Raw genomic sequence first — 18,260 nt, 5'->3', positions numbered from 1 at the left:
TGGACATGGGGGATACCATTCATAATGATAACGAAACAGGGTAGCCTATCAATTATTAAGAGAATTTCAAAAGGCTGCACACATACACAGACTGGGCCATGTGCGCACATGTCCTGCGTATCCGTCAGGATATCATGATTAATTCGCGTGAAGAATTCTCGACACGATCGAGAGGGGAGGGAGAGGGAAAAATTATAATTAAACGATCGTCGCACGTTGACAAGTTAAAATTCCGGTCCGCGAATACACGACATTCGCGTCCTCGGGAGAGATCTTTATATTGTAACGTCTGTAACATAACTTGTGTACATATCTGGAATTATTGCTCACCGTATCTCATAAGATTTAGTTAGTTTTGTATCTGTGAACCACTATGTGTGTGCGTACTTCGCACCCTCTGCGAGAAGCCCCCCGCGACAGATGTCTCGATCCCGAAGAAAAAAAAAGTAGAATCGTCCCGAGAGAAAGAGAGAAAAAAAGCCATATCTCTTTTTATTTGCGAGAACTCGCAAACTTGACGAAAAAATTATACGGCTTATTTTCCAATGAGAATCGTGACTTCTTCTTAAATGACGCGTCGACGAAGTCACAATCTAAGGAGGGCTTTAAATGATATCAATGCACTGAATATATCGAATTTACATGCTCTTCAACTATCTCCCTGTAAAAGAAATCTTGCAATCTAAGCATCAAATTTTTAAATTAAATTAAATTTTCAAATTAAATTAAATTTTCACATTAAATTAAATTTTCGAATTAAATTAAATTAAATTTTCGAATTAAATTAAATTTCCGAATTAAATTAAATTTCCGAATTAAATTAAATTTACAAATTAAATTGAATTTTTGAATTAAGTAAAATTTTTGAATTAAATTATTAAATTGAAATGGATCTTTTTCGATATATCAAATTATATTGTGCTCTTTTTTTACATGTCTACAATATAAATTTTCAAATTATTCAACACAGATACGGGTGAAATGTAATATTTCAATCAATATTCCATCGCATGTAAAACCGTGATTTTTTCATCTTGATGCAGCTGGAGCGATTAATTGCGATTTCGTCGATGCAGAATCGTTGACGATGGGATCCGCGAGTCATCTATCTCGGGGGAGGATTTCGCTTCTCGTGCGTCATTCGATCATTCTGTACAATGTTCATGCCGAGATGTTACTGTTAACTATTTAAAATTTCGAGACCTTCAGTTCGGCCGCGCACATAAAGGCACCGTGTGCCACGTGAAATGCTGAATAATGCATACACAAGTATATCTCGTGCTTACAAGTGGTGCTCTCGGATGCCGAATGTACAGACGACAGGAAGCGCGGATATAGAGACTCTCATCGCGAATGCATTCGGCACGAGATGCCGTACATACAGATACACACGATTTCTATTACATAGCGGAAAACGAAAAAAAAAAGAGAGAAAAAAACATAGAAGGAAGAGAGAGAGAGAAAGAGAGAGAGAGAGGTATAAACGCGAGAAGTAACTACACAATCAATGTACTGGATGGTCCGTGATGGCGATGTTAAAATTAGAAAAGTTTATGTCGTTTGAAATCTTAGGAGTTTACGCCTTCTCTGCCAGGTAGGACCATCCTATACGTATTAATTGGTTATCTGTCAATTATTAATTGAATTGTATATCAATTTCTTCGCCTTTTAGTCAAGAAACGGGGGGTGGGAAGGGAAGGGGGATCTTCTAATGGGCGGTAACGTGGCGCGGTCGCGTTGTTGTAAAGTCAAATTCCTAGGCAATGTAAGCGTGGCAGTCCCTTTTAGCGAACCTCCGTTCGCATAACGAAAGAAGATAATTGCCTAAACGGGATATGGACGGGAATTTTTCAAATTTGTTGATACTTTTCATACTTTACGACTAGGAATTATGGCCTATTACTACTATTACGCAAAGTTTATCCGCCGACTCGGTCGTTTTTATTCAACGCGGCGCCAAGAGCGATCGAAAGCGTGTTCAAAATCGCGTTAGGAAGCAAAGCACTGTAAATAATTCATCGGAATGGACCTTAGAATGGCATACGTCGGATAGTTTATCTCCTCCTCTACGTTTGACAGATGATAAAAATCGCACGTGCGTATTAATCAACATTGAGTTTCAAATTATATCATGTAATACCAAGTCTTGACATGATTCTTGCGCATCACTTACAAAATTGACTGTTTATGCATTAGAATTAATTTGGTACACATAAAAATATAAATTTTATCACTGAGAAAAAAATCTGGTTGCATTAATTAGAATTCTGGTAGATTCAACCAGTACGTCTGTTGGAAAATGGACGAATCAGAATTCTTGTAGGAATTACCAGATGAATCTGATTAATTTCTTCCTGTTAAATTTACCAAATTTTCTGGATAATAATACTAAACTCGCCAGCACCAAGTTGTCTAAAATTTTTTCCATCTAATCTCAAAAGTCTGTTTAATATTCTGAATTCCAACAAGATTATTGGATAAATTCAATCTAAATTATTGAATAAATTATTTTAAATTTAGTTCGTTAGAAATCAAACTGATAAACAGTGATGCAAGAAGAGGATGCAGCTCAAACACACACAATCAGAGAGCTAGCGTCCTCTTTCTGGCACTACTGCTCGTAAGAGAAAAAAATATACTTTGGATTTAACGTTAATACTAGTTCTTTATATACATTTCATAGCAAATATTGAATACGAGTTAAGTTAAGAAGCAAGCAAAGAAATTAATGTAACAAGAAATTTTATAGATCCAACCAGAAAACACTAACCAAATCCTTATAGTAAAATTTATTAAACATTCTAGTTATTTAAAATTGAATCTTATCATGATAACTAGAAATTCTTGTTTGATTTAATCAAAATGACTTCAATCATAATACGTCTTGTTGATACAATTAAACGATTTTTCTCAGTGATAGCTCTTTTTTTTTAATAGGCCTCGAAGTTATGACTGCATGAACATGTTAAATGTGCCGATGGGGTCAGAGGAGGATTAATTAAAATGCAAATGGAATCAATAAACGCACGGCGTTAAAGGGTTGAAAGACGTCGAGCCGGTCAAACGTCGAGGATAAAGCGTGTACGCCTTTCTAGGGTCGACACTTCCGATTTTCCCCCCCCGTCTTAATCGCGAGTATCAACGAAAGAAAGGACCGAGCCGGCCAAAATTCGTAAATGGGAAAGCGACTGTTTAGAGAATGAGCGTTCTCCTTGCGTGCTATAACCGCGTAAATAACGCGGACACACACATGAATATAATATCTATTTCGAATTCGACTGAACGACACATAGGAGATAATATATACCCCCATATTTTTCTCGATGTTAAGCTTTTTCTCAGAACGTGTACGGATACGTCATTCGACATCGACGACGGATGATCCCAGCTGATCGTTTTGAAAGTGCGAGAATCCCGATTCCGAATGATCACTTTCGCTCAATTACTAGGACGAACGACGCGTTCATTTCGATGACCCTACAGAGATTCTTTCTCCGAGAAAAAAAATAAAAAAAAAAGACAAGCTAAATTTCTTCCACGGCCTCTTCTCCATGGCCGCCACTCTTACGGATAGAGGAAGGTAAAGCGGGGAATTAAAAACGAACGTAGCCATATCTGTGCGAAAATCTATGTTATGTGTCTTCTGTGCGTGTGTGCGTGTGTGCATTGTCATCATTTTTCAAAGAGTCTCAGATTACTAGGACGAGGACGCGTTCATTTCAATGGATTGGAGATTCTTTTTCAGAAAAAAGCTACATTTCTTCCACGGCCTCTCCTCCACGGCCGCCATTGTTACGGCTGGAGGAAGGGAAAGCGGGGAATTTAAACAGACGTAATCGTAATTGTACAAAAAGTTTATGTTACGTATCTTCCGTGCGTGTGTGCGTGCGTGTATGTGTGCATTGTCATCATTTTTCAAAGGGAATCCGATCTGTCAGATTGATTACACGTTCAACGCAATTGATTGCATTTTAATACTTTAGAAATGACACTCTCGCGTACTCGGGAACAAGTAATCAACGTCGACGCATCAGTTGCTCTCGTTTCGCGATACTTGACACAAGAGGAGGGCGACAATGGAAAGCATTTTATATTTATTCGTTTTAAAAAAACCAATCAAAATCGTTTCAGGAAAATCAATCGTGCAAGAGAAACTTTTCTGAAGGAAACAAAATTATCGGATGATTCTTTTCACAGAAATTATTGCAATCAAAATGCGCTTTTCGGAAATTCTTGAACAATATATATTTTTAAAAAATAGCACTTTTTCTAGAAAAAAATTAATTTTCCTTCTCTGAATTTAATCAATTTATATATTCTAAAATACCCTTATATTCAAGCTTACAGATATCTTCAGGAATAATTAATTAATGAAATAAATTAATGAAATAATGGATTCATAAACGTATTCGGAAAAATCACATCACGAGGAAACTGTATCAATAAGACCCGATGGATGCATTCCCAGCATGTAACGCGTTAAATATGCACAATTTTTATCGACAAATCGTCATACATGTCTAGCGTGCAAAAGAATTCTTGTATCATGGTCTGATGCCGACGTTCGATTAACACACTTTCAAATCTTATAATTTACATACCGCGAAACATATCCACTACTTATTACTTATACAATTATCGAACGTTGATATTGCCGATATTTACTGTAGAACGATTATTATACAGATAGAATTTCGTCGTAAAAGCAGAAACATACTCGTGTAAGATTACATACGGACGTTTTTTTACTCTACTCGACGTATAAGAACTTTTTTGTTGGAAGCATTTCACACTGTGAACGAACAAGCTCCGGAAGTCGATCTCTTTTTGGATCAAGTTCGAACACTGACTATCATAAATCTCCTAAACTGACAATGATAACTTTAATCAGTTATAATTAATTCTTATTATATCTTGTAGCGACTTTTTACTCTCTAAATCCCGAAACATATATCAAAATAGCAAAATTATCATTCGTTCAAAGGCGAGAGCAGTATTTAAAGTACGAACAAAATATAGGGTGTTTTTTAATAAGTGCGAAAAATTTTAGGAGATGATTCTTTGTCGAAAATTAAGGGGAGGATTTTTCATATAAACATATATACTCCTACATCCCTCCTTGTAAAATTACGCTCCTCCAAAAATGGGGGTAAAAATTAAGTTTCTATTTTTCTCTCAAATTTGGAAATGAAATTAAAGAAATGAAATTAGGTGGATATTTTCTACTGGTAAAAAGGTTATTTATTAATATTTTTTTCAGCCTCCCGTATTCTTATAAAAGGATGAAACTAGCCCCTATTCAATTTTTTTACTAGAACTTTTTAATGTTTATATGAAAAATATGATCATTTAAAAATATATATTAAAAAGTTTGATTTATTTAGAAACATTTTTTTCTTTCGTTTATTTTTTTCATAAAAACTGTAGTTTTCAAGAAAAAAATAAAATACGTTATCGTACACAGCACGATACTAAATGGTAGATTAAATAATTTCGAATTCCGAGAAATTAAATTTTAAAATAAAAATAAAATTGGAGTAAATGTTGGGAAAATTGGAACAAAAACAAAATAAAAATCTAAAAAATAAAATAAACAAAAACATAATAAAAATCTAAAAAATAAAAACTTAATGTTTACCTCCATTTTTGAAGGAGTATAACTCCTTCAGCGAGAGATGTAGAAGTATATATTTAATATCATAACTCTCCCTTAATTTTCGACAAAGAATCATCTTCCAAAATTTTTCGCACTTATTAAGAAACACCTTGTGTAAGCAAAGAATTGTCACGTTCTCGTTTTGTCGAATTTTCTTTCAAACGTAGAGCTAACAAAACTTCGATTAGACTTTCTCGTCAGAATAATGAAATAGTATGAATAATTTATGAAAAATATGAATTACATATATCCCAGATTCATTATAGATTCAACGAAAGGGAGGAAGCATTTACGTTGCAACTTTCCAGTAGTGTGCAAAAATTCGTATTTTACCGGGAGAAAAGTACGAATGTGAAATCCAGAGTTTTGCAACGCCAAAACACTACATTTAAATCGCAAGATTTCGAGTAAATGTTCAAACGCGAGAAACAAATTCCGTTTTGAAATGACGTACGTTCAATTAAAAATACGTCAACCGCAACGCAAGCTCGAACATATGTAACATATCACGTCCATTACTCGTTCGTATCGCGGAGCCTCGATTGCAATTACCGCTATCCATTAAATTAAGATTGAATTCCGAATTCCTCGCATGTACCTGTAGCATTTAAAAAAAAAAAAAAAAAGAACAAGAGAGGAAAAAGGCAGGCATAAGAGAGACGCCAACAGAGATTACACGCAACGTTCGCACAAGATCTTCCGTTATAGAAACGAGTGAAGAGAATGAATGAGAGCGCGTCAGTGCGAAAGGAAAAACGACGAATGAAGAAATTCTTGCAATAGCGTACCACCCGATACGTTAAACGCGAAGATTGAAACCGGTGCATTTTCGAAGAGTTCAATCTCCGCGAATAATTTAACGAACGAATCGATACCGGCTCGAAATTCTGCCGGTTTCAAATCTCTGGTTAAACGACCGACGCCGATGGACCACCTACAGGAAACGATATAACGTGGATAACGCGAAAAACTGCCATATATTGACGACTGCGTTTACCGTTTTCGCGGGTACGCAACTGCTGCAAGTGCATCCGTAATTGCGTGGGCGTGTCTGAGAATTTTATTACACAGCGCAAAGTAGTCAATCTATCTCGATAACGACAGTGTGCCAATAATTCTTCATCCCAGATATAGATTAAATATGTACTCGTGTTTTCTCATTCGGTTAACCGGGGCCTCCGACAATCCGTTCCGTGGGCCCGCGCGTTAAAATGCAATTTTATTCTCTACACACGCATGATACTATAGTAAGAGTGTAAGTACAAAAAAATACTACGACCTACATTACTTTCGATTTTCGATGTTTCTTGCACTAGTAGAACCGAGTAGATCATATCATCCGTATCCCACTGTCCCTCAGCTTTGTCCAGGTGTATCCAGGTGTTTTACGTGGCGAGATTTTCATCCGGAAAATTTCTTTCCTTTATTTTTACGCGCAGGAGTGCGGGGGGAGGGGTGGGGGGAGGGGAAGGGGGAGGGAGGCACGATCTGCAATGACGTAAATACGTGAGTGGAAGTTGTCCTTGTTAAACGGAGATCTTTTCACGATTAAGCTTCTTCAAGCACGCGCGAGTAGATAGAGCAAATGCTAATATCCTTTCTGCTTAATTGAAAATTTTAATAAAATTCTTTCAATCCGTGAGAGCAATTGCGCGCTTTAAAGTGTACATGTTGTGATAAATATAACGACGTGCAATCCAATCTTTTTTTCCGTGCAAAAATTTCACAATTTCAACCTCGCAAGAGGAATTATCGAGGCGTGTGCAATTTTTGATGACACCCTATATACATACATTTGCGGAGCGCATTTCAATTATATAGAAAGCCAAAGAGATTTTTATTTTACGTTACGTGTATTGTCTGAGTTACACATCCTGTACATGATCGCATGATTTATGTGCACGTTCGAGCGCTTTAATTATTCTTATTATTAATTACTCCCTTTCACGCGCATATTATACTTTCGTATGAGACTGGTGTAACTCCCAAGATATTATATACGTCAGAAAACTAAATATTTTTGCCTTATCTAACGAGTTATGCTTTTTATAATATTTAATGAGTTAGAGTGTTTTCTTCAAAGATTCGATTATCTAATTATTTTCTAAAGTATATTATTTATTGTTATCAGTATATTGAAAAAATATATATATATATTGAATATATCATAATTAAATTAAATATATATATATATTATCCTTTTTTAATATGTATGTTATAGTTAAAGCATTGAATTTTTTTAGTTGCACCAATCACATTCTGGAGATGTAATATCCATTGATATATGAAATGCAATTTTTATTAGCAATATGATTTGACAGCTTGAGCAATATATGTATAAGCAATTTATTATTACGATGTATATTTTATATTTTATTGGTGATCGCATATATATCCGTGCAAGATAATTCTAATAATAATTATTTTTTATTATTTAGAGTATATTTCATCATTTACGTACTTATTGTTAAGATATATAGTGCCGTTTATTTTATGTTTCCCGTAGAAAATATGTATATATATAAGCATCTCATTAATGTTATTATATTTTATTAAATATCTGCCATAATATAGCTCCCATAGTCTGACATTTCCCTTCGTTCTTATAATATTTTTTTTCTTGACTGATACCTCGGATATTGCAGCGTGTGCTGTTTTTTTTTATTTTCCCGTAATTAATGCACAATTATCGATATATTGGAAATTATGTCGCTTCCGCGTAACGTTGTATGCATTTCTCATTTTGTACAAGGCCGAGATGAAACGGAGTAATCTTTGTGCGACCAACGTTGCATCGTCGCAAATAAACAGCTGGAAACGATCCTGAGCCAAGCGTGTTTCCTAAAAAAGCACGTTAAATATGCATCGGTGCATCCTTTTGTAGGATCGCAAACAGAGCAACTGTAACAATAAGATAATAAATACATTGCAATAGTAAAAATAATGATAATTAAACTCAATAAATAATAAACGGTAGCTTATTCAACGGACAAAAGGCAAATAAAATTATTTAAAAGGGGTTGATTATTATTTGATTTTATTCTCGGAAAATATCGTACGGTTTAATTTAACGTGACAATTATTATTGTACATAAAAATTAATATTTTAATATTAATTTTTATTAATAAATTATTGATAATAAATTATTGCCCCTCGCAAAAGGGTGCATCGATGAAGGAATGCGATATATTTACAAATGCTTCATGCATTCACGAAGCTTTCGTTCGATCTCCGAAAAAGATACAGCAGGCTGAATTCGTCGAGATTATTCGCTTGAAGACAATTTGCTGCACGATTCGCTGATTATCGCTTTAATCTTGCGTAGCACGCGAAAATATTTTTTCAAAGCGCTTGACTTTACGCAAGCAGCGAAAGGGGCGAGACGAATTTGCACTTTTTCGTGTATGTGCCTCGAAAAGCAAGACTTTCGTTGCCATATTTTTGCCCGAGTATAGTCTTCTATATCTCTCGCGTAATCGTACGATTCCTTTTTTCTGTATCTGACCTATCGTCGATGATTTTCAGGGAAGGCTTTAGCGAAAGAGACGAAGAGTCGGTTTGTGAATAATGTAAAACGTTTTCTCGAACGTAACTTTCGGGTCTCGCAGCCAAGATGGAAATTATTTATAATTTTAATTGCTTCTCGAGATCGGTGGCCTGTCCTTTCTCTGCGCGACCCGGAACTTTACCTCGATGTTATCCGACTGATCCCCGTGCAAATATTCGCGTACAAGTGTTTGACGAGGATCAGATGTGTGTACCCACACATGTATTTCAAGAGAGAGAAAGAGAGAAAGAGAGAGAGAGAAAAAGAAAACAAATAAAATAGATTACTTCATATAGCACACAGTTGAGCAAACTGTAATGAAAGCAATGAAAGAAAATAATGCTATTTTTATATGTTGCACTTCATCATCATCTCTCTGCCGTAAAAACCCGTAGTTATATAAAAAAGAGAAAAGAAGATCTATTTCAGTTTTTCGACTCGTGTCCATTGGGCCATTTCGTGTCGCCAAAAATTTCGCCGAAAAACAGCACATTTCCATAATCAAGGGATAATCAAGAGTGATCGATGCGACACCAATACATAAATCAAACGTAATTATATTCAGAAATAAATAACGTTTTACTTAAAAGTTAGCGAATATATGTTTAGATAATGTAAAAGAGAAATTTGATACACTTCTCAACCGCCTTGATTTATCCATATCCATCAAACCGAGCGAATAATTATGTAGACGGAGACTGCAGTGGAATTTAGATTATTTGCATATCATTACTCGTGCAATTTGACAAGAAATGACCCAATAATATTATCGTCATAATATTTAGCCGCTTAGAACAATCGAATCGATGAAAAAAATATCTCGGAAGATGATCCAAGAGATGCTCTTGCTCACAGTTAATCTAGATTACTATAGTAAGATTTACGATTATTGTATTATTACTAATATATCTACATTCCTTTTCAGAATCTACCACTATTACTTTATGAAGCTATCTGTAAATAAGTATTTTGTATTCCTGCAAAAGAATAAAATTAAGAATCATTATAACTCGTCTGATATTTTTAACGCCGATATAAGTACCGCGTAGACTAATGAAAGTGATACTTTATAAATAATCAGACTTGTAGATATAATATGTGCTTTTTTATTAAAACTTAAATAAATTCAAGTTTTTTGAACACTCTACTATTTTTTATCCTAAATATTTTCTGAGAATATATATATCAGGGAATGCCACCAAAAACTATAAATATATTCCTACCGTGCATTGAAATTTTAAAAATATAAAAGATAATATTTCGTAATATTATTTCATGATATTAAAATGATAAAAAATATATGTACTATTTTGTTTTTACAGATACATCAATATATAATTATATTATTATTAATTATTTATATTCAAAGAAATAACTCGATAAAAATTGCATATGTTTACATATGCTTATGTAAAATGTGATTATTATGATGTGAGGTAAAATTATTATTTAGTGATGATAAATATCAAAATTATCTACTTTAGATAAGCAAGTTCTTTAATGATTTAAAGAAAATAAAAGTAACTGCTGTTATTAAACATTTAACATTTAAAAGTAACTGCTGTTATTAAATATTTAACATTTAAATAAATAGATAAATAAAAGTTAAAATATTTAACATTTAAATAAATAGAAAAATAAAAGAAACAAACTAAATATTCCAGCAATGTTATTTGAAACCAAAAATAAATTTTATAATTAAGTATTATATTATTGTTTATTTAATTTGTTTAATTGTTCATACAAAGCATTCTAATATTTATAGTGTTGTAAAAGTTTCACAGAATAAGGATTTAACATATATCTATTTGTACATATACTTTGTATTATACACATAATAGACTATACACAAATTATCCAATTATGGTAAAAGAATGCGATGAAGACTTTTAGTATGAGCAAAATCTTACGAAGGTAAAAAAATATCCCTAAAGATAATTTACATAAATTTTTCCTCAAAAAATAATTTTTGTGAAAAAAATGAAACCTCAAAAAATAACTTTCCTAAAGAAAAATATAAAATATCAAAACTAATTATGAAATAATTATAAATTATAATTAACCAAGTACGTGAGCATTTTGTAAGTATTTTATTAAAGAAACATTTTGACAGTAAAACTATGATGTATAATATTTAACATAAAAATAAAAGTTTATTTTTCATCCATGTCATTTATTTATTTCAAACACCAAATGCAAATTAAATTTATTTATTATTTAGTTTTAGTAAAAATATCGCCGAATCTTATTGATGTTATTTCGTGACAAGGCGGTTGATTAGGGAGTCTCTGATATGCCCGTTAAATAGTGAAAATATGTCTCACAGGATTAAGAAGTAAGTTATATATAGTTTTATTATATATATTTTTTTATTAAATTATATTTTTTTTCTAATGATTTCTTAATTTTTTTAAATAAAATGGTGTAAAGAATACAACGATTCTTTGTGTAATGAGAATGTAATAAAAAACAGATTGGGGAATATTTAACTTTGTATGACAAGCAAATAAAGGATCTGAAAATCAAATAAAAGTACTAAACAAATTGCAGAGGATGATGATGGCTGGATAGCAGTAGCAGGTGGAAAGAAAAGAGGACAATTTGCATCTAGGAAAGAGTTCACCATTGGCAAGATGCAACAAAAAGGAAGAACAATGCAAGAAGAAAAAGCAATTATTTAATTTTCATAATTTCATTCTCAAATTCGAGAGACAAAGAAACAAACTAAGTATGACTTCAAGTCACAAGATTTTTGTAATATAAAATTTCTTCTAGAGATATATTCAATTTATACTATGCTTCTTTTAGAATTAGCAAAATTACGAAAGAAGTTTGAATTGGATAAACAAAGACTGCAAAAATTGAAAGTGAAACGGACATTCAAACCATTTTAGATTCAATTAAATATTATTATACAGAGTATAGTTAAATATTAATATACAATTAAGTCTAATAAGATTACATCTTTTTATATACAAAGAATTATTATATAATCTGCTAAAATGAAACATTATTATCATATGATGCTTCAAACTTTAGTTGCATATTGTAATGTCCATTTGATTAAGAAATGTTGATATGATAATGGTTGCAAAAGCACCAATTGCTCTGTAACAGATATTAGAGATATGTATTATATACATAAAAGTATTAATATATATTTTTATATATGTATGTGCAATTTTCTTGAATCACCATGATTATGTTACGTTTTTTTCCGCTTCTCTATCTCTCCAAACACAAATTCTGATAACATTAAATTTATTTGCAAGTCGACTTGCTTGCCAAATGCTTTGCAGTAGAGTATTTCCTTAATTTAAAAAATGTAAATATATAATACAGTTATTTTAGTTGATGTATTTAGTTTTAGATTTTTTATTTTGAATCACAATATTCTTAATACTAAAGTTCAAATTCAATTTCAATTGTAATTTTACTTTTAATTTTTATAATCAAAGTTATCTTGATTTTAACTTTTTTATGTATTTGACGCCCCAGGTAGCAAGATAACGTCTAAAGACGTTTTAAAGACATCTTAAAGACGTCATAGACGACTTTAAGACGTCTTTAGACGTCATCTTGCTACCTGGGGCTACTCTTATTTATTTTAAACTTTAATACTATTATTATATTTTTGTTTATATATATAACTGTAATTATAAGGAATATAAAATTTAATATCCTTGTCGTAATCATTTTAAAAATTTTGTGATTTCAATTTTACATATTGTTAGATATTGTAAAAATTTTACTTTAGATATTTAAGTTTATTTACATTGCACAAAAACAAATTACAAATGTAAAAAAGCCATTCAAAATTGAAAATCACGGACTAAGAAGTAAATAATGATACAATACAGTTATTATTTGTAATATTAGATTAGTATAATAATTCAGAGTTACAGTTTACATGCTTATGTTATTATTTACTTATGCTTATTATTTAATATGCTTATATCAATTCTGCATAGAGCCTCCTTGGCGTAATAAAGAAATTCCAGTTTTCTAAGAGCTTCCTGCTTAACATCATCCCTAATCATTGCACTTTCTAAGGTAAATCTTATTAGAGGGAACTCTTTGTATTTAATTGTTTCAAGTAGCATAATAAAATTATTAAATATTTTATACATAAAATATTTAATAAATATTTAATTATATTAAAATTTATTAAATATTTAATTGTTAAAATTATTAAATGGATTTTATATTAACTTTTAAAGGTCTCACATACACACACACACACACAAATCCATTTAAAGCTTTTATAAAATATATAAGCAGTCTTAATTATTTATTATTAGTATTAATTATTTATTATAAAAATGATACAAGTGACACAAAGTGAAACTAATATATGTTTCGACTTTTACAAATTTATATATAGCGAAAGTTTTACAACTATGTGTAAATATTTGTTTAATTTTATTCTATAAAAATAATTTAAAAAGCATCAAAAAACTAAGTTTGAGCTACAGATATTTTTTGAGAATTATTTAACAATTGTTGATATGTAAAGTTAATATTTTTGTACAAATATCTACTACATAATATTATTGACGAGAAATCTGATAAAATAAAATAATAAAAATTTTAATTCTGAAATAAATGTATATATATAATCAGTGTTAATTTGTTAAAAGATGTAATAAAATCATAGCTCCATCGCAATTAATATTGAAATTATTTTAGTTTTCTTAAAATAAATAGCAATATTATTATCAAAAAAATAATATAACTTTATGTAATTTGTGTCTTCTTCAATTTTCTTTCTTCAATTGTCTTTCTTCAATTTTAATTCTCAATTTTAATTTTCTTTCTTCAATTGTAATTTGTGTCTTCTTCAATTTTCAATTGATTACTTACTTATTTTATGTCACACAATGACGCATTAGATTAAAGATTGTTGGAATATATAAAATACAGTTTTTCTTCAAATTATTTTATTTTTTGGAAATATATAAATATTAATATCTCAGATGCGAGATAAATACTACATATTTATAATCAATAGTTATAATGATTAATAATATCAACTAAAATTTTTACATTAACAGCAAAAAATAACATACTAGATATCCAAAGCACATTGAATGAATTAAAACTTTGGAATTCTAGCATGTAAGCAGTCGACAACCAAATAGCTTGACTCAAGATCCAGGAACATATTAGACATACGCTTCTGCAGAGGCTCATTTTGATATTTGGCAAGCCGAGAGGTAACAAGGATAAAAACCAGAAGAAATATTGGGAAGTTATCACCGGATTATATATCACCGCGATTATCGCCTGAATGAACATAGCGAATGGCAATTTGGATTTTTCCGCATAATAATACGACGACATCAACAACAGTAACAATTGTGGCAGAAACGTAACGATCTTCTGGATTATATCCTGAGGCTGATTAGCAGATAAGTAAAGCATGTAAAAATATATAGAAAAATTGTGTCGTGCGTCTTTACGCACTAAATGATACAGAAAGCTTTCGTAGAAAAATTTGAAATCGTACAAATAATAACCCGTGATCGTCAATGTAACAATTGAAAATACGCAACTCGACACAAGTCTCCATTGATTCTTGTTCGGCAAAAAACGATTACTTTTACACAAGGACAAGAACATGGGCAGACTGAACATCAATGGATATAATCTAAAATGCACAGATAGCCCATGAAATAATCCAGCCAGTACAATTTTATCTCGTTGTAACAAATCTAATGTGACTATAACTAAAAAAACAGCCAACGAATCCGCATTACCTCTCGTAGAGATCACCAATGTTAACGGATTATAGAGCCACAAGAGCGCACAGAGATTCTTTAGAGTCTCCTTACATCTCTGTCGCGCGAGGATATTTTTAATCAGGACTGCTATCAGTATGTCTACTGTGGAAAATAAAATCTTTCCAAAATCCTTGTGTAATATGATGTTTGGTGCCAAGAGCCAAGCCAGAAACGGCGAATAGCGATAAGTATGTCGCTCGAACGGTGATCGTTGCTCTATTACATGTCTAGCGGCATCAGTAAACACCTTATAGTCCACATCTGTGTATGATACCGCGAAATACTCATCGTGAAAATTGGCATACAGTATCAAGATTAATCGTAGAATGAACGCCAGTAGACAGTGTGACGTAAATGACGAATTATTTATTTTAGCGATGATATTCATTCTTGCGTAGCTAAAGCTAAGGCATTAAACTCACAGATATTCATCGATTGAGCTTCAAGCTTATTTATAATCTTGTATTGCTGCTCGCGGCGGCTTTAACAAGACATTTCTTCAACTCGTTAAATTCCGCAGCGCAAGCGTTCTTCTCTAAATTGGATTTCTCTACCACGCAAAATGCGTACCTTGATGCCGATTCCTGGCATCGAATCATAAGAGCTGGATATTGTTTCAATCTCTCCTTGGCTTTTTTTACAGCGTCCATTCTTACGCAGAAACAAATTTGTAGGAATTTAAACTCTATCCACGCAATCTATCACGCGTTCTCTGACGAATCATGATCATTTCTTCTTCTGACGGTTGTTCCATAAAAAATATATCATAAAGAGGCTTGCTGAATATTATACCCATAGAAATTAGTATACCTGTAAAAATAAAGACTTTTGGATGACGATACGCGAAACCTTTGTTTCCCAATGTTTGCCTTCTTATTTCATTAGACATTGTCTATTTTATAACTTTTCGCTAGAAGAAAATTTAAAATTGAATTAATACAAGATATAAAAAATTCCTATAATTATTAAAATATAGTTATATTTTATTCTTTCTCCCTCTAATTGTAAATAAAAATATGCGAATAAAATATATATCAAACTTACATAATCAACAGTGTTATGTTCATATCGCTTAGAAGTATCTATACCATCACAAACGGTAGAGGTGGATGAATGTTTTACGCAACACTTTCTTAATTCTTCTATTATTTCTTCACAGCGAGAGGGCTGATAGACATTGTCTAAAAGAAAAAAAGTATACCTTTAATAAATTTTGTAGCGAAATCCATAAATGTACATTTATTACGTCATTCTTTTAATTAATTAATAATTATATCGACATATAAAATATATATATTTCTTATTTCATCCAATCTCATTCTTATTTCAGACAATCTTTTTTTTTCTCTCAAGAGAAACAAGGTTAGAAATATATAATATTTTTTTTACACTCTCTCTTTAATCGATTAAATTGTAAATTAAATTAAGAAAAATTATAGAAAAAATTAAGATTCTCCTATTATTATCTACAGATTATATATTTACATCTAGGAGTAATAATTCTATTATTTTTTTTAGATAATTAAAAATTTTATTATTAATTTTGACAAATTTGTTTCAGTTGATTAAAACAATCAAACCTTTCAAGCACTTTTGCAGTTTACAAGCAAATTGTTTGCAGGGATCAATTGTCGTCATGCAGAATAATAGAATTCTTTAATTCCTTTTAAATAATGTAACATAATATAATCTTATGTAATCAGGCAGAGAGAAACCTGAGAGCGGCCACCTCGCTTTAACGGGTATATTGTCCTAATGCGCTCCCTGACAAAGTGGACGTCAACTAAATCCATTAAAGTCGATAATAATACGTGGTTCGTGTCTGAGCTATGGTTCATGTCCAAGCTATGGAGTGACCCCAAAAGTGATACTCCCTCTATGGACATTCAAAACATGAACATGAACTACAAAGTCATATTCCATGAATGTTCTCAGAGGGTAATATATAATTGCACAATTTCTGGTTTTGTTCCGTGCTATGTGCACGAAATGCCGGTAGCACCAGTGCTATATAACAATTAAATACTTATGTGTGTAAATTGATAATAAATAAATTATTCAATCGCGACAGATACTGTAATATTCAAAGATGAAATAAATATTTTTCAAAATAAATAGGTAAATAATACGGCTCTATGTATTTATCAACATGATAATTATGTAAAGAGCATTAAGAGCCCACAAAACGCGGATGGCAATGCGTAAATTATTTCGAACATTAAATGTTCGCGAAATTTTTTTTTTTTTTTAAATGCGTTATTAGGAGAACATGATTTGTAAAGAGGTCATCAACGCATCTTCGACCTCCTCGCAAAATATATTCTCCTGATAATATAAAATAATAAGAAACGAATTTTCGAAAATTTTCACGCTTGCGTTATTAGGAGAACATGATTTGTAAAGAGGTCATCAACGCATCTTCGACCTCCTCGCAAAATATATTCTCCTGATAATATAAAATAATAAAAAACGAATTTTCGAAAATTTTCACGCTTGCGTTATTAGGAGAACATGATTTGTAAAGAGGTCATCAACGCATCTTCGACCTCCTCGCAAAATATATTCTCCTGATAATATAAAATAATAAGAAACGAATTTTCGAAAATTTTCACGTTTGCGTTATTAGGAGAACATGATTTGTAAAGAGGTCATCAACGCATCTTTGACCTCCTCGCAAAATATATTCTCCTGATAATATAAAATAATAAGAAACGAATTTTCGAAAATTTTCACGCTTGCGTTATTAGAAGAACATGATTTGTAAAGAGATCATCAACGCATCATCGACATCCTAGCAAAATACATTCTCCTGATAATATAAAATAATAAGAAACGAATTTTCGAAAATTTTCACGCTTGCGTTATTAGGAGAACATGATTTGTAAAGAGGTCATCAACGCATCATCGACCTCCTCGCAAAATATATTCTCCTGATAATATAAAATAATAAGAAACGAATTTTCGAAAATTTTCGCGTTTGCGTTATTAGGAGAACATGATTTGCAAAGAGATCATCAACGCATCATCGACCTCCTCGCACAATATATTCTCCTGATAATATAAATTATAAGAAACGAATTTTCGAAAATTTTCGCGTTTGCGTTATTAGGAGAACATGATTTGTAAAGAGATCATCAACGCATCATCGACCTCGTCGCAAAATATATTTTGCTGATAATATAAAATAATAAGAAACGAATTTTCGAAAATTTTCAGGCTTGCGTTATTAGGAGAACATGATTTGTAAAGAGGTCATCAACGCATCATCGACCT

The 18,260-nt window shown here is 31.6% G+C and overlaps 1 protein-coding gene and 1 pseudogene across 1 annotated transcript; one reads left to right on the top strand and one right to left on the bottom strand.

Annotated features, from left to right (window-relative positions):
* Nucleotides 1–10,031: 10,031 nt before the first annotated feature.
* Nucleotides 10,032–12,098, top strand: LOC112639546 (annotated as a pseudogene).
* Nucleotides 12,099–14,192: 2,094 nt separating this feature from the next.
* Nucleotides 14,193–15,574, bottom strand: LOC105254331 (GPI mannosyltransferase 1). The gene has a single exon (XM_011262985.3). The coding sequence runs from the start codon at nucleotides 15,373–15,375 to the stop codon at nucleotides 14,209–14,211; it is 1,167 nt and encodes a 388-aa protein (XP_011261287.2). The 5' UTR covers nucleotides 15,376–15,574; the 3' UTR covers nucleotides 14,193–14,208.
* Between the last annotated feature and the right edge of the window lie 2,686 nt (nucleotides 15,575–18,260).

The sequence above is a fragment of the Camponotus floridanus genome, unplaced genomic scaffold, assembly GCF_003227725.1.
Source record: "Camponotus floridanus strain SB8 unplaced genomic scaffold, Cflo_v7.5 scaffold11, whole genome shotgun sequence".
NCBI classification, from domain to species: Eukaryota; Metazoa; Arthropoda; class Insecta; order Hymenoptera; family Formicidae; genus Camponotus; species Camponotus floridanus.
The sequence above is the reverse complement of the archived record's forward strand: the minus strand, read 5'-3'. Positions and strand labels throughout refer to the sequence as shown.

Coding starts and splice junctions, on each gene's coding strand:
- LOC105254331 (XM_011262985.3), bottom strand. CDS start 15,375: ATGAATATCATCGCTAAAATAAATAATTCGTCATTTACGTCACACTGT.